This window comes from Papio anubis, chromosome 4, assembly GCF_008728515.1.
Source record: "Papio anubis isolate 15944 chromosome 4, Panubis1.0, whole genome shotgun sequence".
NCBI classification, from domain to species: domain Eukaryota; kingdom Metazoa; phylum Chordata; class Mammalia; order Primates; family Cercopithecidae; genus Papio; species Papio anubis.
In genome coordinates this window covers 142,532,897-142,558,618 of record NC_044979.1, presented here as the reverse complement: position 1 = coordinate 142,558,618, position 25,722 = coordinate 142,532,897, and the positions used below count along the sequence as shown (strand labels likewise).

The following is a 25,722-nucleotide window of genomic DNA, read 5'->3' as shown; positions in this document are numbered from 1 at the left end:
CCCAAAAATGTGGAACACTTTATTATAATGAATTATAATAATGGTTATGTAAAACTGGTTCAGTAAGACTCAGCACTTCAGAGTAACATTTGCCTGGGATTCTTCTCTGTATGTTAAAAATGTTAATGACTCCTCCCTTTAGCAGGTGTCATCACTGTGACAGGGATATGGGGGGAAACACATGAGACGCGAGGCACTTGCCTTGAGAACAGAGACAGAGTTAGGCATTCTGGACAGGTGCTTGTCTGGTATCACCTTTTAAATGACTAAGCCCTAATCTTCCTTCTGTGATGTCCCTGACATCTCTGCCTTTGGAAGTCCGGCTGCTGATTCATTAGCGCCATCATCACATCCCACTCAGAGGCTGTGAAGGGCACCCTGGCTGGAGGACCAAAACTCTTTGCCACATACTCTGCTCTGTCCTGCTGCTTTTCCCTGGGATGGCTCCCAAGACCTGTATGACTGGAGGTCAGACGTGCAAGTCCTTCTGTCTGGTCACAAGGGTATAGGAAACACCTGGTTTTTCCTTGCCTTATGCAATATAAAGATCATTTTTAAGTTTTTTTTTTTTTTTCTTTTTTGACAGCGTCTTGCTCTGTTACCCATGCTAGGGTACAGTGGTACCATCATAGCTCACTGCAGCCTCGGATTCTAGGCTTCAAATGATCCTCCCACTTCAGCTTTCCCAGTAGCTGGGACCACAGACATGCCTCACTATGTCTGGCTAATTTCCTTTTCATTTTTTGTAGAGCTATCCTCCCACCTCACTCTCCCTAAGTGTTGAGGTTACAGGCGTGAGCCAGGATGCCTGGCCTAATTTTTTTTTTTTTAACTTCATTTTGAACTAATTTGTAGATTCACAGAAAGTTGCAAAGATAACCGTACATAAACGTTCCACTTGCCCTTCACTCATTTCCTCACACTGGTTACATTTTATGTAACCAATACAGTATCAAAATCAGGAAGCTGACATTGGTATGAGGTGTGTGTATAGTTTTGTGTCATGCGTAGATTGATGTAGCCACCACTGCAATCAAGATACAGAACTGTTCCATCACCACAAAGGCCTCAGGCTCCCTCATACTACTCTAATTGTCCTCTCCTCAACCACCCTAAACCCCAAACAATGACTAATCCATTTTCCACCTCTGTGATGTTATCATTTTGAAATGTTACATACATCAAATTATATAATATGTAACCTTTTGAGACTGGGGTTGTTTTTGGGTTTTTTAAAATTCAGCTTAATGCCCTTACAATCCAACCAGGCTGTTGTGTGTATCAATAGTTCATTCATTTTTATTGCTAAATAATAGTCCATGGTATGGATGTGTCACAGTTTATTTCTCCATCCACCTATTATAGCACTTTGGTTGTTTCCAGTCTTAGGATATTACAAGTAAAGTTGCTGTGAACATTCATGTTCAGGTTTTTGTGTGGGCATACATTTTAATTTCTCTGGGGTAAATGCCCACGTGATATTGCTGGATCACATAGTAAGTGTATGTTTAGTTTGTTTTTGTTTTTGTTTTGTTTGTTTTTTTTGAGACGTAGTCTCACTCTGTTGCCCAGGCTGGAGTGCAGTGGCACGATTGCGACTCACTGCAACCTCCGCCTCCTGGGTTCAAGCAATTCTCCTGCCTCAGCCTCCCGAGTAGCTGGGACTACAGGCACTTGCCACCATGCCTGGCTAATTTTTTGTGTTTTAGTAGAGATGGGGTTTCACCGTGTTGCCCAGGCTGGTCTCGAACTCCTGAACTCAGGCAATCCACCTGCTTCGGTCTCCCAAAGTACTGGAATTACAGGCGTGAGCCACTGCGCCCGGCCGTGTATGTTTAGTTTTATAAGAAACTGCCAAATTATTTTCCAGAGGGCTATAACATTTTATGTTCCCACCAGCAATGTATGAGAGATGCAGATTGTCCACATCTTTGCCAGCCTTTGGTATTGTTGGGTTTGGTTTTTTTTTTTTTTTGAGACAAGATCTTTCGAGACTTTCTCCCAATCTGTAGCTTCTCTTTTCATCCTTTATAATGCTTTGCAGAGCAAAAGTTTTTAATTTTGATGTCCAATGTATTGACTTTTTTCTTTTATGGATTCTCAGTCATGTCTGTGGATTCTCAGTCATTACCAATACTTTGCTCTCAAAGATTTTTCTCTTATGTTTTCTTCTAGAAGTTTTATAGTTTTACATTTAAATTTACGGTCTACTTTGAGTTAATTTTGTATAAAATGTGAGGTTTAGGTCAAGGTTCATTCTTTTGCCTATGAATAGCCAATTACTGCAGCAACATTTATTCAAAAGAATATCTTTTCTCCATTGGACCGCTTTTACACCTTTGTCAAAAACCACTTGGCTAGGTTGGGCATGGTGGCTCACACCTCAGCACTTTGGGAGGCCAAGGCACGCAGATCACTTGAGGTCAGGAGTTTGAGACCAGCCCGACCAGCATGGTGAAATCCTGTCTCTACCAAAAAAATACAAAAATTAGCTGGGTGTGGTGGTGCATGCCTGTAGTCCCAGTCACTTGGCTCTGTGAGTGTGGGCTCTTCTGAATTCTCTCTTCTGTTCCGTGGATCTATGTGTCTGTCCCTCTGCCAACACCACAGTCTTGAATAATGCAGTTATGTAAGCCTTGAAATTGAGAAGAATAATTCCTCCAATTTGTCTTTTTTCAAAATTGTTTTAGCTATTCTGATTCCTTTGACTTGCCATTATAAATTTGAGAATGGGCTTTGCTATCTCTTAAAAAAAAAAACCGGAAATTTGATAGGAATGAGTCTTTTTCATTCCAAGCTAGTGGAGTTTCTACTTTTATAACATCCTTAAAAACCTTGTGGGTCTCCTCTGTATTTCACAGGGATTTCACGGTGGACAAGAGGGCCCTCCATAGATCTTACCTGTGCAGTTCTGTTTCTATTCTTGGCTTCTGCTGAGTGGGTTGAGGGGATTCATGAGTGACAGGCTTAAATCTCTTCAAAGAGCTTTCTGTGTGAATGAATACTCTGACCTTTTAATTCTTCCAACATACTAGCAAAACATTGGCCAGCTACACCTTTGTCTTTCCTTAGAGCACTTTTTCCTGCCAGTGAATCTCCGAATTTTATTGTCTTTTGCCATCTATACAGGCTCAGAATTTCCCAAATTAAGTCCTTGTTCCTTTTTGCATAATACCTTCTCTTAATTTCTCTCTTTGGCATTTTACTATAAGCAGCAAGAAGAAACCAGGTTGCACCTTTAACACTCTGCTTGGAAATTGCCTCAATTAAATATCCAAGTTCATCACTTACACGTTCTGCTTTTCACACAGTTGTAGGAGATAATTCAGCTATGCTTTCTGCTAGTATATAATAGTTTCCGAAAAGAGGTAGCTCATTTCTTTGAGTCCTAACAGTAGTACCTTTATAATGTCCATTTTTCTACCAACAGTGTGCTTATGAAGATGGAGGTATTCTCTAAGATGATACAGACTTTCTCTACTCTGCTCCTCACTTCTCCTGAGTCCTCAGTGGCAGTCTTCTTTTTTTTTTTTTTTTTTTGAGACGGAGTCTCACCCTTTTGCCAGCCTGGAGTGCAGTGGCACAATCTCAGCTCACTGCAACCTCCACCTCCCAGGTTCAAGCAATTCTGCTTCAGCCTCCCGAGTAGCTGGGACTACAGGTGTGCACCACCATGCCCAGCTAATTTTTGTGTTTTAGTAGAGACGGAGTTTCACCATGTTGGCCAGGATGGTCTCGATCTCCCGACCTCGTGACCTCCCTGCCTCAGCCTCCCAAAGTGCTGGGATTACAGGCATGAGGGATTACTGTGCCTGGCCAGTGGCACAGTTTTTAACATCCACATTTCTATAATCTGTTTGAGGCAATCTAGGCTTTCTGTATCGTCGTGTTCAAAATTCTTCCAGCCTCTGTCCCTTACAATTTGAAAGCTGGTTCCACATTTTTAGGTATTTGTTATAGCTGCACCCTAGTTCTGTATTCGTTTCCCGAGGCTGTTGTAACAAGTTACCACACATTTTGTGGCTTAAAATAACACACATTTATTCTTGTTCTGTTCTAGAAGTAAGAAATCTGAAATCAGCTTCATTGGGCCAAAATGAAGGTGTCCAATGGGCCGTGCTCCGTCTGGAGGAGAGAATGCATTTTCTTCCCTTTCCCAGCATCTAGAGCTGCATTTCTTTGCCCATGACCCCTCCCTCCATCTTCAAACCCAGCAGCCTAGCATCTTGCTTCAGTCATCACATCGCCTTCTTCTGTGTCACATCTCCCTGCTTTCTTCTTATATGGACATGTTTTATTGCATTTAGATCCTCTGGATAATCCAGGATAATCATCTCCATCTAAGATGCTTTTTCTTTTCTTTTTGAGACAGGGTCTGGCTCTGTTGCCCAGGCTGGAGTGCAGTGGTGTGATCTCAGCTCACTGCAACCTCCCACCTCCCCAGCTCAAACCTCCCACCTCAGCCTCCTGAATAGCTGGAACTACAGGTGCACGCCACCATACCTGGCTAATTTTTGTATTTTTCATAGAGATGGGGTTTTGTCATGTTGCCCAGGCTGGACTTGAACTCCAGAGCTCAAGTGATTTGCCCACCTCAGCCTTCCAAAGTGTTGGAATTACAGGCATGAGCCACCGTGCCTCCCTGTCCATCTATTTTTTTTAAATCTAAAATTCTTAATTCTATTTGCAGAGTTCTTTTTGTCATATAGGTTAACATTCACAAGTTCTAGGGATTGGGACCTGGATATCTTTGGGGGTCAGTGATTCAGCCTACTACAATTTTCTGTGGGGTCTTGAAAAACATGAGTATTATGCTGTGGGAGGGAGTGTTCTGTAATCTTTCTTAGACCTTGTTGGTTGATGGTGGCAGTGAGTTCTTCCCTATACTTGCTGATTTTTTGGTTCGTTAATTATTAACAAGGGAGAAAGACATTGAATTCTCTGACTGTAATTGTTATTTTTCTCTGTCTCAGCTCTGTTGTTGCTGGAATCACGTATTTTACAGCTTTGGTGCACATACATTTAGAATTGCTATGTCTTTTTGATGAATTGACCCTTTAATCATTGTATGATATCTGTCTCTGGTAATTTTCTTTGCTCTGAAGTTTACTGTAGCTCTTTTATTAATATAGCCACACTTTCTTTTTATTAATGTTTGCATGATATATCTTTTTCATCCTTTTACTTTCAGCCAATATGTTCAAATATCATGTACATGTATTTGAAGTGAGTTTTTTGTAGATAGCATCTAGGTGGGTCATGTATGATTTTTAAATTCTACTCTGCCAATCTTTTAATATTTGACATTTATATTTAGGCCTTTTACATTTAAGATGATTATCGGCCAGGCACAGTGGTTCATGCCTGTAATCGCAGCACTTTGGGAGGCGGAGGCTGGTGGGATCACCTGAGATGAGGAGTTCAAGACTAGCTTGGCCAACATGGTGAAACCCTGTCTCTACTAAAAATACAAAAATTAACTGGGCGTGGTGGCGCATGCCTGTAATCCCAGCTACTCGGGAGGCTGAGGCAGGACAATCACTTGAACCTGGGAGGCAGAGGTTGCAGTGGGCAGAGATAATGCCATTGCACTCCAGCCTGGGTGATAGGGTGAGACTCAGCAGTCACACACACACACACACACACCCACACACACCCACACACACAAAAATTATTGATTATACTAGGGCTTAGGTCTGACATTTCCTTTTTTTTTTTTTTTTTCGGTTTGGCTTTTTGTTTTCTTTTTCCTATGATTTACTTGAACACGTTTTAGAATTCCAGTTTGACATATGTGTGTGTATGTATATGTGTGTGTATATATACATACACACACACAGTTTTTTGAGATGGGGTCTCACCCTGTCACCCACGTTGGAGTGCAGTAGTATGATCTTGGCTGACTGCAACCTCTGCCTCCCAAGCTCAAGTAATCCTCTCATCTCAGCCTCCTGAGTAGCTTGGGACCACAGGCATGCGTCACCACACCTGGCCAATTTTTTGATTTTTTTTTGTAGAGATGGGGTCTTGCGGTGTTGCCAAGGCTGTTCTCAAACTCCTGAGCTCAGGCAATCCACCCACCTCAGCATCCCAAAGTGCTAGCATTACAGGTGTGAGCCACTGCACCTGGCCTCTATGTTTTTGATTGAATATATCTCTTTGTATAGCTTTTTAAATGGTTGCTCTAGGTGTATGTTTGCATATATGTATATATGTATGTATAATAAGTAATATATATATTTATATAATTACCATCTACTGGTGGTGTCACTTTACCAGTTCAAATGAAATGTAGAACCCTTGCCTCCCTCTGTGTCCCTTACTCTCTCCAGTTTATAATCTTCTTAAATATGTCTTCTGTATACATTGAGAACTATAACAGATGGTGTTAGTTTTTGCCTCAACCATCAAACGTGATTGAGAAAACCCAAGAGGAGAAGGAAAGTTTTTTATACCTACACATATTTTTACTGTTTCTTTTGTTCTTCTTTTCTAATATTTTGAGCTGACTTCTTTGATCATTTCCCTTCTAGTTAGAGAACTCCCTCTAGCCATTCTTTTAGGGTAGGTCTGCTGGCGACAGATTCTTTTAGTTTTCCTTCACTTAAGAATGTGTCAATTTCCCTTTCATTCCCAAAGGATAACTTCACCAGATACAGAATTCAGGGTTGACAGTTCTTTTCTTTCTTCACTTGAAGAATGTTTTGCTACTTCCTCTGGCTGTTGCGGTTTTGATGAGAAGCCCATTTTCATTTGAATTATCTTTCTCCGGTATAGGTGAGGTGTTATTTTCTCTGGTTGGTTTCAAACTGTTTCGGCCTTCAGAAGAATGTGTATAATGTGTCTTGGCATAGGTCTCTGGGTTTATTCTGTTTCAAGTTTGTTTAGCCTCTTGAATTCGTAGACTTATGTTTTTTGCCAAATTTGAGAAGTTTTCACCCATTAAAAAATGTTTTTTTAGCCCACCCTTTTTGTCCTCATTTGTCTTTAGGAAAATTATCTGTACGTTTCTGGACTATCAAGGCGCCTGAACTGTGGAGCATCTTCTGCTCTTGGGTGGCTAGAGCAGGGGAATAATCAGGAAGAACTTTCTGGTGTTGCTCAGCTGCGATTTTCCTTATCAACTCTCGTGTGCTCCACGTTGTGGAGTGGCGTTCTGAAATCCGACCAGTACTCCTTCAGGACACTGGAAGTAACAGAGTTCTCAGAGGAAGAGGGGGCATCCCATCCCATTTTCTTCACCCACAAATAACTCTGTAGTTTTATGTAGGGAGGGTTCTGTTTAAATTTTTGTCTTTTTAGAAATTTACCAAAATAACCTTATTCTTTTTTTTTTTCAAGCCAATCAACATCAAGATAAGAAAATACTATTGTCTCTATACTAATAGTATGACTAGGCAGCTCTTTGCCTGTGGTTGCAAGGAACCCCAGCCTTTCACAGAACGAATATTCGCTTTGGCATCCGTTTTTGTCATAGGTGGTAATTTGATATTACTGTGGGAAATCTTGTCAATCACATGTGTCCTTCAGGTTAGATGAGAAGGAAACAACACATCTTATAGGCTCTACTTGTTTCTTGAACTAGCAAGTTATTCTTATTAAAAAAAATTTTTGTATGATTTGGTGAGAGTATGCTCAGTTTGTTTTGTTCTAAGGTCATTTCTGGGCCAGGTGGAATGTGGCCCTGTTAGGTACCAGCTCTCATAGTGGGGAACTCCAGGGCTGAAAATGACACTTCTCTTTGGAAATACTACCAGTTTGTATGGTTTTGACGAGCCAGATGGTGTAGGTTATTTAGGAATACTTAGTAATATTTGAAGAGAAAATAAAAGTAGTATTTTTTTAAAGCATTCCTTATACACAAAATTAAGGGAAAATGCTATTAAAATCATTTAGAAATCTGTAGAGGTCTCTAATAGTCAAGGCTTTTAAAATTTATTTCTTATGTTTTGACTTTTCAAAATACTTTTCAACATTTTAGTATGAAAAATTCCAAACATGCAAAAATGTTGAAAGGATATGCAGTGGCGTAGGTGTAAACCCACCTCCTGGGATCCACGGTTAACCTTTCACTGTGCGTGCTTTATCACATGTCTGTTTATCGCCTCTCATTGATCCATCAGTGCTTCTTATTTCTTAGACATTTCAAAGCTGGAGGTATCAGTGTCCTTTATCTTTTGGACCTGTTTTTCTCTTATTTGTCTGGTCCAGGATGGGCCCTCTAAAAACTTTGAATCAAAATGTGTCTTCTCGATGGCTCAAGCCTGTAATCCCAGCACTTTGGGAGGCCGAGACGGGCGGATCACGAGGTCAGGAGATCGAGACCATCCTGGCGAACCCGGTGAAACCCCGTCTCTACTAAAAAGTACAAAAAACCAGCCGGGCGAGGTGGCGGGCACCTGTAGTCCCAGCTACTCGGGAGGCTGAGGCAGGAGAATGGCGTAAACCCGGGAGGCGGAGCTTGTAGTGAGCTGAGATCTGGCCACTGCACTCCAGCCTGGGTGACAGAGCAAGACTCCGTCTCAAAAAAAAAAAAAAAAAAAATGTGTCTTCTGAGAAGCTCTAGTTCCTTTTACAAGGTCAGGGGAGTCTGTGACGCTCCGCTTTCCCTGCACTCCACGAGCCTTCCTGAAAGGACGCTGAGAAGAACTCCAGTGCTCAGATGTGTCTGTGGCTGAGAAGCACTGAAACTTCATGGAGCTGAGTTCTGGTGGGCAGAGAGAACACCCAGACAAAATGGGCGGTCTTCTGGGCTGGGCCCCTGTGATGGGTTCCTGCCTCGCTGGCTTCCAAGAACAGTGTTAATCTTCTGCTTGGGTGTAATCTCGGATTAACTGAGGAATCTAGGAAAGTGCATGAGATTTTGTCTTCAGACACCCAAAGAGGGCACCAAAACTGTGAGACTGCAGAACTGTGCTTCCCTAGACCATTGTTCTCAAGGCCCCTGGGGGTTGAAGGCCAAGGAGATTAAATTTTTCAAATTGGGTAATTAAAGACAATGGCAAAAAAAATGTGGGGACACTTTACTGGGATTGAGATTGTATTGCAAAGAATACAATATTGTATTGTATTGTATTGCAACAACCTCACTGTTGTAGATAGGCACCAATGTTATTAAAGCCCTCTTGACTTTAAGATTGACACAAAATTGTGGAAATCTTACTAAAATGGTGTTGCAGGTTCCTCCTTTCCCCAGACTGTTTTCTATACCATGCAACAATGGACAGTGCTGGGATATATTTTCAGGAATTCACAAAGACCATGAAAATGAATGAAATAGCTCTTTTAATTGCAGAGAACTAATAAACATATGTCTCATCTCTGGAGCACCTTTTGTGAAAAGCCTGTGTTCTGAGTAGTGTGATAATTCAGCAAATATCTTTGAGTTCCTACTATGTGCTAGTCACGGTTCTTGGTGCTGGGAATTTAATAATGAATCAGACAGGCAAGAACCCTGTCCTTGGGAGTTGACATTCTTATAGGAGGAGACATAAACTAAACCGTCAGTCAGCAGGATAGTACTAGTAATATTAATACATGGCACTTCTAGGTGGAGTAGTTACTGTTGTCCCTATTAAAGATGAGATGACTGTGCGGAAAATTGGAAACTTTGTGCACTGTTGGTGGGAATGTAAAATGGTGCAGCTGCTGTGAAAAACTGTAGAGATTCCTCCGAACATTAAAAATAGCACTACCCTGTGCCCTTCACAATGGGCAAGAGCTGAAGCCACCCGAGTGTACATGGCCAGATGAATGGATAAGGAAAATGTGATCTCTCCATGCGATGGAACATTACTCAGCCTTACAAAGGAAGGAAGGCTGGTCTGAAGGTAGTAAGTTATCTCGATCGTTCAGTCACAGGTCTAACTGCTTATTCTACTCTTTCCTCTCTTCTCACTACTGCATTTGACTAATCTTAAAAAAAAATTGAAAATAATTTAGTTTTAAAAAAGGAAACTCTGTCACATGCCACAACATGGATGAACCTTTAGGACTTTTTAAAATATTTATGCCAGGTGAAATAAGCCAGTCACAAGACAAATACTGTGTGATTCTACTTATGTGAGGTACCTGAGTAGTTGAATTCATAGAGACAGAAAGTAGAATGGTGGGTGCCTGGGGCTGGGGAAAGGGAGAATTGGAGAGTTAGTAATGGGTACAGAGTTTTGCAAGATGAAAAAGTTCTGGAGATGGATAGTGATGATGGTTGCAAAACAGTGTGAATATACTTAACAGTCCTGAACTGGGCTGGGTGTGGTGGCTCATGCCTGTAATCCCAGCACTTTGGGAGGCCGAGATGGGCGGATCACGAGGTCAAGAGATCGAGACCATCCTGGCTAACACGGTGAAACCCTGTCTCTACTAAAAATACAAAAAAATCAGCTGGGTGTGGTGGCGGGCGCCTGTAGTCCCAGCTACTCAGGAGGCTGAGGCAGGAGAATAGCCTGAACCTGGGAGGCGGAGCTTGCAGTGAGCTGAGATCGTGCCAGTGCACTCCAGCCTGGGGGACAGAGTGAGACTCTGTCTCAAAAAAACAAAAACAAACAAACAAAAAAACATACTGCACTGGACACGTAAGAAAAAAATGGATGCCAGGCCTGGTGGCACATGCCTGTAGCCACTACGTGGGAGGCTGAGGCAGAAGGATTGCATGAGCCCTGGAGTTCAAGGCTACTGAGTCATGATTGCACCACCATACTGCAGCCTGGGAAACATCAGGAGACCTTGCTTCTAAATAAATAAATAAATAGGTTGAAATTGAACTCATGGAGATAGTAGAGCATAGAAGGATGGTTACCAGAGGCTGGGAAGGGTAAAGCAGAGATAGGGATGGTTAGTGGGCACAAAAAAATTAGTTAGAAAGAATGAATAAGACCTAGTATTTTTTATTTATTTGCTTATTTTTGAGACAGTCTTACTCTGTCGCCCAGGCTGGAGTGCAGTGGCACAATCTCAGCTCACTGCAACCTTCACCTCTCGGGTTCAAGTGATTCTTGTACCTCAGCCTCCTGAGTAGCTGGGATGACAAATGCAAGCCACCACACCTGGCTAATTTTTGTACTTTTAGTAGAGACCTTTTGGCCAGGCTGGTCTTGAACTCTGGGCCAGAAGTGGTCCACGTGCTTCGGCCTCCCAAAGTGCTAGGATTACAGGCATTAGCCACGGTGCCCGGCCAAGACCTAATATTTGATAGCACAACAGAGTAACTATAGTCAATAATAATGTAATTGTACGTTTAAAAATAAAAGACTATAATTAGGCCAGGCACCGTGGCTTGCTCCTGTAATCCCAGCACTTTGGGATTTGAACTTCGAGGCTCAAATGAGCCTTCTGCCTCAATCTCCTGAGAGTCTAGGACGATAGGTGTGCGCCATTGTGCCCAGCTGTGTTATGTGTTTTACCACAATTAAAAATTTTTAAATGTTTGAAATGAGAAAAGTAAAGCACAGGTGTCCGGTCTTGCCCAGCTAATGAAGTGGTAGAGCCAGGAGTCAGACTCTGCAGTGTAGCTTCACAACCCGTGCATTCAGCCATCATTCTGTTCTGCTTCCAAAACACTCTGGGTAAAAAGTGCTATGAAAGAAATACAGCAGCCATGTCTGATAGAAAACGATTGTGCAGGGAGCTGGGAGTCTGTCCTTTAGGCAGGGTGATCAGGGAGGGCCTGCTTTGAGCGAAGGAGCGGAGGGAGCTGGAGCCAGCCAGGTGCCCAGGAGAGGGGTTCACAGGAGGGGATGGTGCCCCTGTGGCAGATGGGGTCGGATCAGGGAGGGCACTGTAGGCTCAGGTGAGGAACTTGGATTTTATTCTGAACCCAGTAGGAAGTCATACGTGTTTTAAGCAGGGAAGAAACATGATTTGGTTTATATTTTAGTGAGTACTGCCAGAACTTCACTTGGAAAGGAAATTGAGAAGAAATTCCGGAATATCGATTTCTCCATTTTGTGATCAAATATCAAATAGAATACTTCAGGTTTTACAAAAGATTAATCCTCACCCTGCTTTTTGGTGCTGTTTAAGCGTTTTAAGTGTGACAACTCTATCAATGAAGGCAATATGCCCAACTGTTTTCTTGGAAGATACTTAAAGATGCTGAGGAGGAAAAAATACTGCTTTCCTAAGCCTGACAGCACTACTCAAGATGATGTGTGAAGTTGTGTCAGAATCCATCAGCGTTGATGAAATGGATTAGAAAAAAATGACTGACGTGCACTGAGGGTTTCTTTTGGGAACACCAGCAGCATGAACACTCTTAGATTTCACGCGTTTTTAGCCAAAATTCCACCTATGGATATAGCAGACTGGTTATAAAAATGTTTTTATCTTCCCAACTTAAGTTCTCAAGGCCAAAGATTTTGAAAAAACTTGAATGAAAAGGATAAAATCTCATCTTAAATTTTAGGTGACATCTCCCTGACATTGTAGTTGAAAACTCATTTGAAATTTGATAAGGAATCTTCTTTCATCTTCTGTCGGATGTTCAAGAGGACTTGTTGGGAGTTTGGGTTGATGAAATTGTCAGAGATGACTTTCACAAAGTTGTCTTAGAGAATTATTTGGTAGCTTTGGATGTCATTATCCCTACTTTGAAGATGTTATTAATAGACTTTAGTTTTTAGAACAAATTTAGATTTACATAAAAAATCGAGCCGACAGTATAGAGTTCCCATCTGCTCGCCGCCTCCCAGCTCATAGTTTCCCTGTTACTAACATCTTACATTAGTGTGGTGCATTTCTTAAAATGGATGAACCAATATTGATACCTTGTTACTAACTGAAGTTTATGGTTTACAATAGGATTTCCTTTTGGGGTCCTTGGGGTTCTGACAGGTGCATAATAACATGGATCCACCGTTACCATATCATACAGAAGAGTTTCACCGCCCAGGAGTCCCCTGTGCTCAGCTATTCATCCCTCTCCATGTCCCCCTGAACCCCTGGCAACCACTGATCTGTTGTCTCAGTAGCATTGCCTTTTCCAGAATGCCAACTAGTTGAAATTGTACAATATGTAGCCTTTTCAGATTGGCTTCTTTCACTTCTTTCAACATATTCATCGTTCAAGATACATTTAAAGTTCCTTTCTGTCTTTTCAAGGCTTGAGAGCTCATCTCTTACTATCACTGAATAACATTTCATTGTCTGGATGCATCATAGTTTATCGAGTCACCTATTGAGGGACATCTTGGTTGCTTCAGTTTTTGGCAATTATAAATAAAGCTGCTATAAATATTTGTGGCAGATTTTCATGTGGACATAGTTTCCAACTCAGTTGGGTAAATTCCAAGGAGGGCAGTTGCTGGATCGTATTGTAAGGCTGTTGAGCTTTGAGAGAAACTGCCAAACTGTCTTCCAAAGTGTCCTCACATGGTTTTTAGTCACGTGCACTTGTGAAGCTGTTCCCCCGCACCGCCAACGACAGCTTCTGGCTGTGAAAGAAACTCAGTTATTCAGAAGTTGTTTATTTTACTCTGTTTTTCAGTTAGCTAGGGTAGAAAGTCTCAATGTCTATTACTAGTTTTTCATGACTGAGGTCAACATATTCATCGTTCAAGATCTTAAAATATTTTTTGTATTGATTTGTTTTGAGATGCAGTATTTAATTTGAAATTTCTAGTAATATTCAAGAAGAGAGTTTGATTAGCTTGAGATAGTAGTAGCATCCCATTTACAAATGAGGAAACTGAGGCACAGAGAGATTAGGTAAGTTGCCTAAGGACACAGAGCTAGTAAGTGGCAGAGAGAATATTGGAGACAAGTCCAGCTGCAAGATTGACTGTGTCATGTTGCCTCTCTACCTAATATATTGCGTTCATGATTTGTGTTAAGGACTTACCTATTCAGTGCTGTATTTTAGCAGTGGTCCTCAAATTTCCCTATTCAACAAAATAATTTGGGAAGCTTGTTAAAATTCAGAGTCCTGGGCTTGACACCTAGAGGTTCTGATTTGGTAGGTTTGGGATAGGGTCTAGGAACTCTGTTGTGGACAAGTACTTCCAAGTGTTTCTGATGGAGAAGGTCTTTACACCATGTTATAAAAACCTGCTACAGAAAATGAGCTCCAAGCCTGGTGTGGTGGCTCACACCTGTAATCCCAACACTTTGGGAGGCTGAGGAGGGAGGATCGCTTCAGACCAGCCTAGGCAAAATAGCAAGACCCATCTCTACAAAAATAAAAAATAGGCTCCTGTAGTCCCAGCTACTTCGGAGGCTGAGGCAGGCCAATTGCCTGAGTCTAGGAGTTGGAGGCTGCAGTGAGCTATGATTGGGCCATTGCCCTCCAACCTGGGTGACAGTGAGATCCTGCCCCCACCTCAAAAAAAGAAAATAAAAAATGAGCTAAATGAATGATTGGAATGAAGCACTTGTGCCAAGGATCCCAAGGAGCTGGCTATGTCCTTGGCCCTTATGTTTAGTTTTGATCTGTGGAACTGGGGAATAAACTGTCCTTGACTACTGCATTTGGTAAGACACATGCCACTGCACTGGTTCTTCCATTGCTTGTTAGTGGTTGGCTGCATCACCAAATAGGAAGAGCAGCAGTTGTGGGTTGGCATGTTTGTTGTCAAGAGGATGTTTATGTATAAGTCTGAAAGGATGATTTGGGTAGGGTTGTAACACCATGTTTGTTTTACATGTAACACCATGTAAATACAAAGCAGTTATTTTAAAAACTTGCAATGGCTGCTCTAATTTGTAGTTTATTGCTAAGTTTATCTGTCATGTTTGTAGTGTACAAAAATTCTTATCTACCTTATCCAGTGATAGATGTGTATACGTACACTTGATCTTACCCAAAAGTCTGAGAAGAAATAGATAGATGTGTATACCTAAGGTAGAAGGAAACTTGGAAGAATAAAAACAGTAGTGCTCAAAAGTGTCAACCTATAGAACAGTTATTCATGGTTTTCTTATCTGCTCCTAACACGTTCTTTTTTCCCCCTCAAGACAGGATCTGGCTCTGTCACCCAGGCTGCAGTGCAGTGGCATGATCTCGGCTCACTGCAACCTCCGCCTTTGGGCTCAACCCATCCTCCCACCTCTGCCTCCCAAGTAGCTGGGACTACAGGCATATGCCACCTCACCCAGCTAATTTCTGTATTTGTTGTGGAGATGGGGTTTCACCATGTTGCCCAGGCTCGTCTTGAACACCTGAACTCAAGCAATCTGCCTGCCTCGACCTCCCAAAGTGCTGGGATTACATTACAGGCATGACTCACTGCGCCCAGCCTTCTTTTGTTTTGTTTTTTGAGATGGAGTCTCGCTCTGTGACCAGGCTGGAGTGCAGTAGTGTGATCATAGCTCACTGTGGCCTGTATTGCCCAGGCTGGTCTCAAACTCCTGGTCTCACATGATCCAACCCCCTTGGCTTCCCAGAGTACTGGGATTACAGGTGTGTGCCACTCTACCGGACTCAAACGTCAAGTTTGAATTAAATGCTATTCCATTAAAAAGTAGGCATTGTTGATAGTATATTACTGATTCTAAGATGCACATTTTAGTCCGGGCGCGGTGGCTCACGCCTGTAATCCCACCATTTTGGGAGGCCGAAGCGGGCGGATCACCAGGTCAGGAGATGGAGACCATCCTGGCTAACACGATGAAACCCCGTGTCTACTAAAAATACAAAAAATTAGTCGGGCATGGTGGCGGGCACCTGTAGTCCCAGTTACTTGGGAGGCTGAGGCAGGAGAATGGCGTGAACCCAGGAGGCGGAGCTTGCAGTGAGCTGAGATTGCGCCACTGCACTCCCGCCTGGGCGGCAGAGCGAGACTCTGTTTCAAAAAAAAAAAAAAGTGCATTTTAATTTCTGTGAAATTGGAATGTGTCTTAAGGCATCTTAAAGTTTGGAGTGTTGGTGTTTTTTCTTTTAAACAGGACGTAAAAATAATGGTTTACTTAAAATTGATGGGTTTTAGATTTTATGAAGCATTTATTCTGTAGTTAGTAATATCTCTAAAAAGAAAAAATAGTCTCCCCCATTGTCCCTTAAAACACTGCTGGAATTTGCCCTTTACTTGATGCTTAGAGCCGCAGGATGTAAGGCAGAGGTGGGACTGAGGGCACCTGACTCACATTTGTACCTTAGACTGGATTGTCCTGAAGTCATCCTAGGGCAATTAGCATTGGTTCTGTTAGTGTTTGACACGTTTTTGAATGCTGTTTCAGTGTCTTTTTCAGGAAATTCTTCCCTTTCTCTGTTAAGGATTAAAAGGGATCAGTTATTCAGACATAGGCTTTTAAGGGCAGTAAGTAAAGTGCCCAAATGTTAAGCGTACCTAGGACTCAAGCTATTTTCCATCTATTCATGTACACACACCCTTGTGTATCTGCTTCCTAAATTGAAGTAGACATTTGCAACATCACAGAAGGCTCTGATATGTCCTTTTTCAGGCAGTACTTTCTGCCTCCCCAGATTACCCACTGTTTTGATTCCTATCAACACAAATTAGTTTTGTCTGTTCTTGACCTACTCTGGATGTTTTCTATAAATGGAATCATACAACATGTGGTCTTTTGTGGCTGGCTCATTTCACCTAGCATAATGTCTTCAGAGTTCATCTGTGTTGTAGCATGTATCAGTACTTCATTTTTACGGCTGAATCACATTCCTTTGTACATATATACCATGTAGTTTTAAATCCATTCATCTGTTGATGGACATTTAGGTTGTTTGGGCTATTTGTGAATAGCCCAATGAACATTGCTATGAACATTCATGTACAGGTTTTTGTGTGGACATACGTTTTTACTTTTTGGGATATATAACTAGGAGTGGAATTGCTGGAATGCAAACTGTTTAATTTTTTGAAGAACTGCCAAACTGTTTTCAAAAGTGGCTATACTTGATTACATTTTAATAATTGATTTCTGTATTATTTTCTTCTTTGTGTTTAAGCAGTTGTTTTTCTAATTTTTAAAGGTGAGTGCTTAGTTTATCATTTTCCAACAAAATTATTTTCTAAAATAAGCTTTTTTTTTTTTTTTTTTTTTTTTTTTTAAAAAAAAGAGATAGGACCTTGCTCTGTCACCCAGGTTAGAGTGCAGTGGCCTGATCGTCGCTCACTGCAGCCTCAAATTCCTGGGTTCAGGCTCTCCTGTCTCAATCTCCCAAGTAGATAGGATTACAGGTATGTACCACCACACCTGGCTAATGTGTTTTGGTTTTTTTCAGACAGAGTCTTTCTATATTGCCCAGGCTGTGGTAGCACCTTAAGTTGTGATTTTCTAAGTTGTTTTAGCTGTAGCATCCAAGTAATATTTTCACATTATCTTTCTCTTCTCTTCTTGTTTTTTGTTTGTTTGTTTTTTGGAGACTGAGTTCCACTCTGTTGCCTAGGCTGGAGTGCAGTAGTGAGATCTTGGCTCAGTGCAACTTCTACCTCCTGGGTTCAAGTGATTCTCCCACCTTAGCCTCCCAAGTAGCTGGGATTACAGGCATGCACCACCATGCCTGGCTAATTTTTGTATTTTTAGTAGAGATGGGGTTTCACCATGTTGGCAGGCTGGTCTCAAACTCTTAACCTCAGGTAATCTGCCCACCTTGGACTCCCAAAGTTCTGGGATTACAGGTGTGAGCCACTGTGCCTGGCCTTTGTTGGTATTTTCTAATTTATATTACGTTGTTATCTTTGACTGATGAGTTATTTAGAATTGTGTTTCTTAATTTAATTTCCAAACAAATGGGTTTTCCTGGTCACTGTTTTTTGTTTTTGCTTTTTTGAGAGAGTATTGCTTTGTCACCCAGGCTGGAGTATGGTGGCATGATCATGGCTCACTGCAGCCTTGACCTTCCAGGCTCAGTTAATTCTCCTACCTCAGCCCCCAAGTAGCTGGGACTACAGGTGTGTGCCACCATACCCAGCTAATTTTTGTATTTTTAGTAGAGACAGGGTCTTTGCCATGTTGCCCAGACTGGTCTCGAACTCCTGGGCTCAAGTGATCCACCCACCTCAGCCTCCCAAAGTTCTGGAATTACAGGCATGAGCCACCACACTCATCCTCTAGTCACTGTTTTGCAATTGATTTCTAACTTTATTGTTTTGTGTTCGGAGAATGTGGTCTTTATGACAGCAGTGGTTTCAGGTATAGTTCCATACAAGAAATACAGAGCACTCCAAGTATTTTGAGCAGGAAGGGATGATTTGATTGGGGAGCCATAGGTTGGCTAAAGGAGTGGGCCCTAGCTTGGCTCTGCAGAATCGAGGCACCAGAGGAATTCTCGCCTGCTAGGCAACTCCTGCAACCATGGAGGTCCGTGCATATCCCCAGCTGTGATGGGGTCCACAGAACCTGAATCAAGAGGCCACAGTGCTGGAATGAACTCTCAATTCCTAGGAATCTAGAGAACGAACACTAGATAGAATGCTGTTCCAGAAAATCCTCACCTTTCACATCTTTGTGGGCCAGCTGAGAAGCAGCCTGTGTAAAAGGGCAGGATGAGGACCTCTGCTTCACTGCTCTCTTTTGAATCCTGTACACTGCCTCTGATTGGCAGAGCTTCGTTCGTTTTGGAAGCCTAAATTATAAGAGGATCCGGAGATGTAATTTTGAGCTTTCTAAACTCTGCTTTACGTGAAGGCACCTCCAGAGGTTGAGCAAAGCATCTTCGTCTCCACTACACCAATCCTTTGAAATTTATTAAGACTTTCTTTTTCACATGTGCTTGAATGTATATTGCACGCCTGTTGGGTGCCATGATCCCATTGAGTCTGTCTGTATCAGTTATAAGATGTGTCATTAACTTATGTTCCATTAAGAAGAAAAAAGCTGGTACCTAAACCAGGAGCAATGCATCCTTCTCACTTAGAATCTTTATACTGTCTGATTTTTTTTTCAACTTACTTCAATGTTGGTTTCTTCTTCTTTTTTTTTTTTTTTTTTACTATTGTGAACATATATAAAAAGTGAAATATGAGGCCAGGCATGGTGGCTCAAGCCTGTAATCCCAGCACTTTGGGAGGCTGGGGTGGGCGGATCACGATGTCAGGAGATCGAGACCATCCTGGCTAACACGGTGAAACCCTGCCTCTACTAAAAATACAAAAAATTAGCCGGGCATGGTGGCGGGCGTCTGTAGTTCCAGCTACTCGGGAGGCTGAGGCAGGAGAATGGCGTGAACCCGGGAGGCGGAGCTTGCAGTGAGCCGAGATCGCGCCACTGCACTCCAGCCTGGGTGACAGAGCGAGACTCTGTCTCAAAAAAAAAAAAAAAAAGTGAAATATGAGTGCAGTAAGTTGGTCAAGGTATTCCTGAAGCTTATTTACAGATTCCCACTCCTGAATCAGTTGTCTACTCAGAATAGTTGATATTTGTGTTTTTCTACACAGTGCTGTCACCATAGAAGGCATTAGTGACACAGCGGTTCTTAAAGAGTGCTCCTATATTGTCTCCTGGATTTTTTTCTAATGTTTAGCAGAGTTTTGTGCTGAGGCTTTGTTGATCTTACCAGAAAGTATCAATGAATAATCTGTGGTAATGACTAGACTCATAATCCTTCATCAGATTATTCTTAAATTTTGTTTTTGCATGAAACATTAAGGAGTAGCAGTTGTTTAGTTTTGCCTCTAGCAATAATCAGATTCACAGCTATGTAGGCAATAATATGTAAATGTCACAATTCACTTCAAATATGTTAAAATGTGAAAAAAATCACGTCTTATAATCAGTGAAGTATATTATGTCCATTAAATCAAGCTTGCTATTGTGTTAGTAAGATCTTCAACATTTTTTTCTTTTTTTTGCCTTTGGGAAAAATTTTATTTTTACATGTACATCTGTCAATTTTTGCTTTATATATTTTCAGGCTATTTTGTTAGATGCATATAAATTCTGACTTTGTGAATAACTGAACAAAATGTCATTATCTAGTGACTCATAGCTTTAGTCTATTTTTCTTAAAGTTTTTTTTGCCTATTTTTTCTTACAGTGGTACCAACTTTTTTCCGTAAGAATGTGTCTGGTATATTACTTTCTACCCCTTTACCTCTAACTTTTATGTATTCGTATGTTTTAAATGTGCCTCTTTTAAAGAGCATTTAGTGGGATGTTTTTTGTTCTGGTTTTTAAGTCCAAATTCTAAAACTTACTCCTTTTTTTCACTTATGTTCATTGTAAATGAATCAGTTACTTCTTACTGCATAACAAACTTCTCCAAAGGAATTGGCTTAAAACAGCAGTGGCCTGGCTGGGCACAGTGGCTCATGTCTGTAATCCCAGCACTTTGGGAGGCTGAGGCTGGCGGATCACCTCAGGTCAGGAGTTTGAGACCAGCCTAACATGGAGAAACCCCGTTTCTACTAAAAAATACAAAATTAGTTGGGTGTGGTGGTGCATACCTGTAATCCCAGCTACTCAGGAGGCTGAGGCAGGAGGGTTGCTTGAACCCGGGAGGCGGAGGTTGTGGTGAGCTGAGATCGCACCATGACACTCCAGCCTGGGCAACAAGAGCAAAACTCCATCTCAAAAAAATAAAAAAACCCCAGCAATGGCCTCTTGTCTCACCATCCGAGTTTCCAAGCTGGCTGGTGGTTCACGTGCTGCTCTTGTCTGGGTTCACCCACATTGTCACATTCAGCTGTAAGGCCAGCCGGAGGCTGATCCCATCCCAGATGACTTCACTTACACGTCTGGGGCCTTGGCTGAGGTGCTGCAGCAGCTGGGACCTCAGAGACTCTTCCGTGTGGTTTCTTTACACAATGGATTTCATGTTAAAGGTTGCCGGCCCAGGGCATGGTGGTCTCAGGTTCCAGGATAGGGGAGGGGTAAGACCTTGAGGCCTGGGTGCTGGGCCCTGCCCACTGTCACATCTGCCATCTTCTCTTGGTCAAAGGAAGTCCCAAAGCCAGTCCAGAGAAAACAGTGGGAAATAGACTTCCCTTCTTGAGAGGAGGAACCGCAAAATACCATGGCTGTGTGTTTCTGTCTACCATGATAAAGATCAGTATATTTGGATTTTTTTTCCTGCACCCAATATTTTGCATTTTGTATTTCTAACAGTTGTTCTGTGTTTCTCTTTCTCTTTCCTTGCCTTTTTTTGGATTATTTTTTCTCATTCCAGTTTTAATTTCCCTTTCCCAATTTGGGCATTTTGAGCTCCATTCCTTTCCTGCTTACCCTAGAAATTTTAGTATGCATTCTTAACTTGCCAAGTCTAAAGTTAATCATGTATCCCCTCCGCCTTCGAACCCTAAGAACTTCAGAGCAAATTGCTTCCCTTCTTATTTACATGCTGTTGTTGTTGAGCATTTCAGTTCTGTTCTTATTCTATGAGACGTTATTATCTTACACAGTCAGGTTTTTTTTAGATTTACTTATGGAAACCAGTGCTCATCATTTTCTCTTGCTGCTCACACCTCCTGTATTGGATCCTTTCTCTTGATTGAACTTTATTTAACAATTTCTATTAGTGATCATGGTGCACCAGTGGCCAACTCCGGTTCGTGTCTGAAAATGTTACCTTTCACCTAATCCAAAGAAGGCTGGGCAAGGAACCAGTGTCCTGGAACAGTAACGATCAGCACATGGAGATTGCGGAGAAATGACAAGAGAGAAGGTTCCAAGGAGGTGGCGAGAATCGGGCCCTTGGAGCCACTGTGGCTTTCCTGCCCGCCCCTGCAGCTCAGTGCAGCATCTTGGCTAGCTGCAGCCCCCCACTCACCTGGCCCTTCCCGTTGTTGCTAACATGTGACTGCCCTGTTACCCACTTGGATGTCATTGAACGCTGCTTTATCACCCACTGAGGTCACATAACTGTCAAGTGGTGAGGAGAGGCAGAGCGCAGCCCCTGGCAGCTCAGGGCCTGCCTGTTTGTTCTGTGTGTCATTGTACTGCTTCGGTAGTCTCCAGAAACTCATGCTCAGTTTTGCCAGGCACAGTGGCTCACACCTGCAATCCCAGCACTTTGGGAGGCCGAAGTAGAGGATTACTTGAGCCTAGGAGTTTGAGACTAGCCTGGGCAACAACATAGTGAGATCCTGTCTCTACAAAAACAATTTGAAAGTTAGCCGGGCATGGCAGTACATGCCTATGGTCCCAGCTATTCAGGAGGCTGAGGCGGGAGGATCATCTGAGCTTGGGACGTTGAGGCTGCAGTGAGCTGTGACTGTGCCATTGCACTCCAGACCGCGTGACAGAACAAGATCCTTTCTCAAAATAAACAGTGAGTTTAAATTGCTAGGTATGACAGTGTTATGAGATAGGTGTTATTTCTGTGTGTGTTAAACCACGGCTCCTTGTAGTTTCCATGTAGTGGATTAACTGGAACCAGCGCTCAAAGCCCATGGTTTGCCAGTGTTCTTAGTTTCCTGCAGAATTGGCCAGTCCCTGAACTGACCAAAAGTCTAAAAAGCACCATATCAAAACAAAAAAGTAGTATTGATTAGTAATAAAGGTAAACTTAAGGGTGAGAGAATCAATTTCAATTAGGACTAGGTAGCCAAAAATACACAGTTGTGAGTTAAATGACCAAAGTTTTGTTCAGTGTATGTATTATCACATTTGACTTATAGCGACTAAAACCTAGTGAGGGCTCTGGCCACAGTTCATGCCTGTGAAACTCCATCTTTCTGCAGGAGAAGTCCTAGAACTGCAGGTGAAGTCCGTGGAAGATCTCCCGTGTTGGTAGGTGTGTGTATATACAGTGTGTCAGGGTGTCACCATTTATAGCAGTAAACTAGAAAGCTGCAGCTTCTTGGTAGCTTGGAATCTGTTAGATAACCAGATGATTAATATAACTTGAAAGAAAGTACTGAATCAACTTGGAGATACCACTTGCTTATTTTTTAGTATCAATATGTGTGACAATCTCCCATTTGTCATTGATTCTGAGATATAAATTTGTATACATTTTAAACTGTCTGAAATTAAGCACACATCTAATAATTGACGGGCTCTTAGATTTTATTAAAGATGGTAAATAAGATAATCTGAATTTCTTAATATTATCGCACACTTTGTTAGTGGTTGGTTTAGGATTTATATATACATCTTTCATTTCTCAGTCTACCGTCAAATGATGTTAACCATTTCACATGTGGGATAAGCAGTTTATCCTTTCTCCCTCCCAACCTTTGTTCTGTCTTACATTTTTTATTATTTGTGCTTTAAACAATAACAGTAAATCTTGTAAAGAGGTATCTGTCATGAAAAAGTATTCACTCACATAGTTATCATTTACAATACTTTCATTCTTTTGCATCGGTAACAAATTTTTATTTGGAATCTTTTCTTTTCCCCTGCATGAAGTACTACTTTAACGTTTCTTGTAGCGCAGATGTGCCAGTGGCAAATTAGTTTAAGTTTTTATATCTGAAAATGTCTTTGTTTCATCTTTATTTGTGAAAGAGATTTTGCAGGGTGTAGAATTTTGTTATTTTGTTAGCTTGTTTTTTGTTGTTGTTGTTTATTTTTTAGAGGTAGGTTCTTGCTACGTTGCCCAGGCCAGCCTCAACTCTGGGGCTCTAGATCCTCCTGCTACAGACTCCCCAGTAGCTGGGACTACAGGCACATAACCACTGTGCCTGGCTGCTTTTCTACTCCCATCATTTCAGGCAACAGGATAAATCCAGTCCCTGTTACTGGTGGCTGGAAGCAGAAAGTCCACACTTAACGTACTTTAATTAAATTCCTACAAACCTGAACCCAAAACATAGACCTCACCAGCTGTGAGTCTCTGTGATTTTGCAGATCTAAGTTTGTGGAAGGCTAGTGCCTGAGAAAGGTAAGGATTTTGGCTGAATGATGTGAATTTGCTCCTGATTCTTATTCTAAAGCTTCACTGGCAGCACCCTTATACTAAAATGGAGGATTTCTTGCCTTCTTTCCACATTGTTTTTTCCTTGTGGAAACATTTATATTTGCTATCAAGAATTAGAGTAAGAATGTTGAAACCATATGTGCTGCACAGACTCATTCTCTTTTAGAGCCTGATGCATGGTTAGAAATAATCCAGTGTGTCCAACCTCCTCCATCAATTCACAGACGAGAACTGAATCTGAAGGACCTTTTCCTAGCCTGCGTCTGGAATGTCAGGATTTTATAGGGAAGCTCATGGTGGGTGCATTCAACCAGCTTCAGAGATTTCATGCCAGACCAGTGATTTCCAGTTAACCTGCCTTTATTTATTTATTTTTTAAAGCAGCTTTATTGAGGTTGGAGGGGAAGTTTTCATTGTATGCCTTTTTAATATGTTTCTGTATGTGTAACCATATCCATATATTACTTTATCCATTCAAAAATAAACTGCTAGATTTCTTGGGAGGAAAAAATCAACCACTTGACCTTTGTTTCTTCTTACCTAACAGAGTCTGAGTGACAAAACATACATGATGTCAGTAAGTGAGCCCAAGCCTTAGATAACTGTGACTGAGTAAAGGCTGGTTTGTTGCTGTGGAAGAGATCTGGATAATGAAGGACACCTTCTCTGAACATTGCTATCTTCCCATTTTTAGTATGGCAGTCACATGTGTGAAATTGTCAGTGGATCAGCAGATTCTGTGACTGCAAAGTTATTTTGGATGCAGAGAGATACTGATAGAACGTCACTAAACAGCTGGTCTAACAGCTAAATGTTGGTATTTGCTATGCAATCTGGGTGTCCAAAGACACAATAGGACAGCAAGGTACTTAGATGACAGAAGCTCCTCAGAGACTGGTTCAGAAATTTTTTCTTTTTTTTGAGAAAGAGTCTCGCTCTGTCACCTAGGCTGGAGTGCAACGGTGCAATCTTGGCTCACTGCAAGCTCTGCCTCCCGGATTCATGCCATTCTCCTGCCTCAGCTTCCCAAGTAGCTGGGACTACAGGCGCCCACCACCACGCTGGGCTAATTTTTTGTATTTTTAGTGGAAATGCGGTTTCACCATGTAAGCCAGGATGGTCTCCATCTCTCGACCTCGTAATCCGCCCACCTCGGCCTCCCAAAGTGCTAGGATTACAGGTGTGAGCCATTGCGCCAGACCCGGTTCAGAAATATTTTATCACATACTCCTATTCCTTTTATTTACTCCTTTTCACATGTCAAGGATCATTCTGTTACTTCCTGGTAATACTTTCCCCAAATATCCTGAGTGATACTGCTACAGATGTTACTAGCCACTTGATACCCGAAAGGTTTTTTTTTTTAATTTTTTTTAGAGCAGTGTCTCACTCTGTCACTCAGGTTGGAGTGCAGTAGCACAATCATAGCTTGCTGCATCTTCAAACTCAAGGGCTCAAGCGATCCCCCCACTTCAGCCTCTTGAGTACCTGGGACTGTGGGCAGGTGCAGCATGTCTGGCTAATTTCTTTTTTATTTTTTGTAGAGACAGACTTTCTTTGTGTTGTCCAGACTAGTCTCAAACTCCTGGTCTCAAGCAGTGTTCTGGCTTTGGCTTCCCAAAGTGCTGGGATTACAGGCATGAGCCATTGCACCTGGCCAGATACCTGAAACTTAACTTTTTAATTCAGACTCTTCAAATGGATTATTTAGTTTTATTTTAATTCAAACTCTTAAAATGGATAATGAATCAAATAGATTTAATAATTGTTATAATTTTGCTCAGTTCTTTTTTTCTCCCCTTTGAAGCAGAGTTTTGCTCTTGTTGCCTAGGCTGGAGGACAATGGCATGATCTTGGCTCACTGCAGCCTCCCCCTCTTGGGTTCAGGCATTTCTCCTGCCTCAGCCTCCCAAGTAGCTGGGATTTCAGGTGCCCACCATTACACCTGGCTAATTTTTGTATTT

The 25,722-nt window shown here is 41.9% G+C and overlaps 1 protein-coding gene across 3 annotated transcripts in view; it reads left to right on the top strand.

The window, feature by feature from the left end:
• Positions 1 to 25,722, top strand: part of CYTH3 (cytohesin 3) — a 115,241-nt gene that overhangs the window by 53,728 nt on the left and 35,791 nt on the right. The window contains exon 1 of one of the 3 annotated variants that reach the window (XM_009202574.3): positions 22,130 to 22,162. The exons of the other annotated variants lie outside the window; for them this stretch is intronic. Within the exon in view, the coding sequence (XP_009200838.1) occupies position 22,162 (1 nt within the window). The 5' untranslated portion in view covers positions 22,130 to 22,161. Of the gene's footprint in view, positions 1 to 22,129; positions 22,163 to 25,722 lie in introns of those variants that run through there. 3 annotated transcript variants of the gene reach the window in all.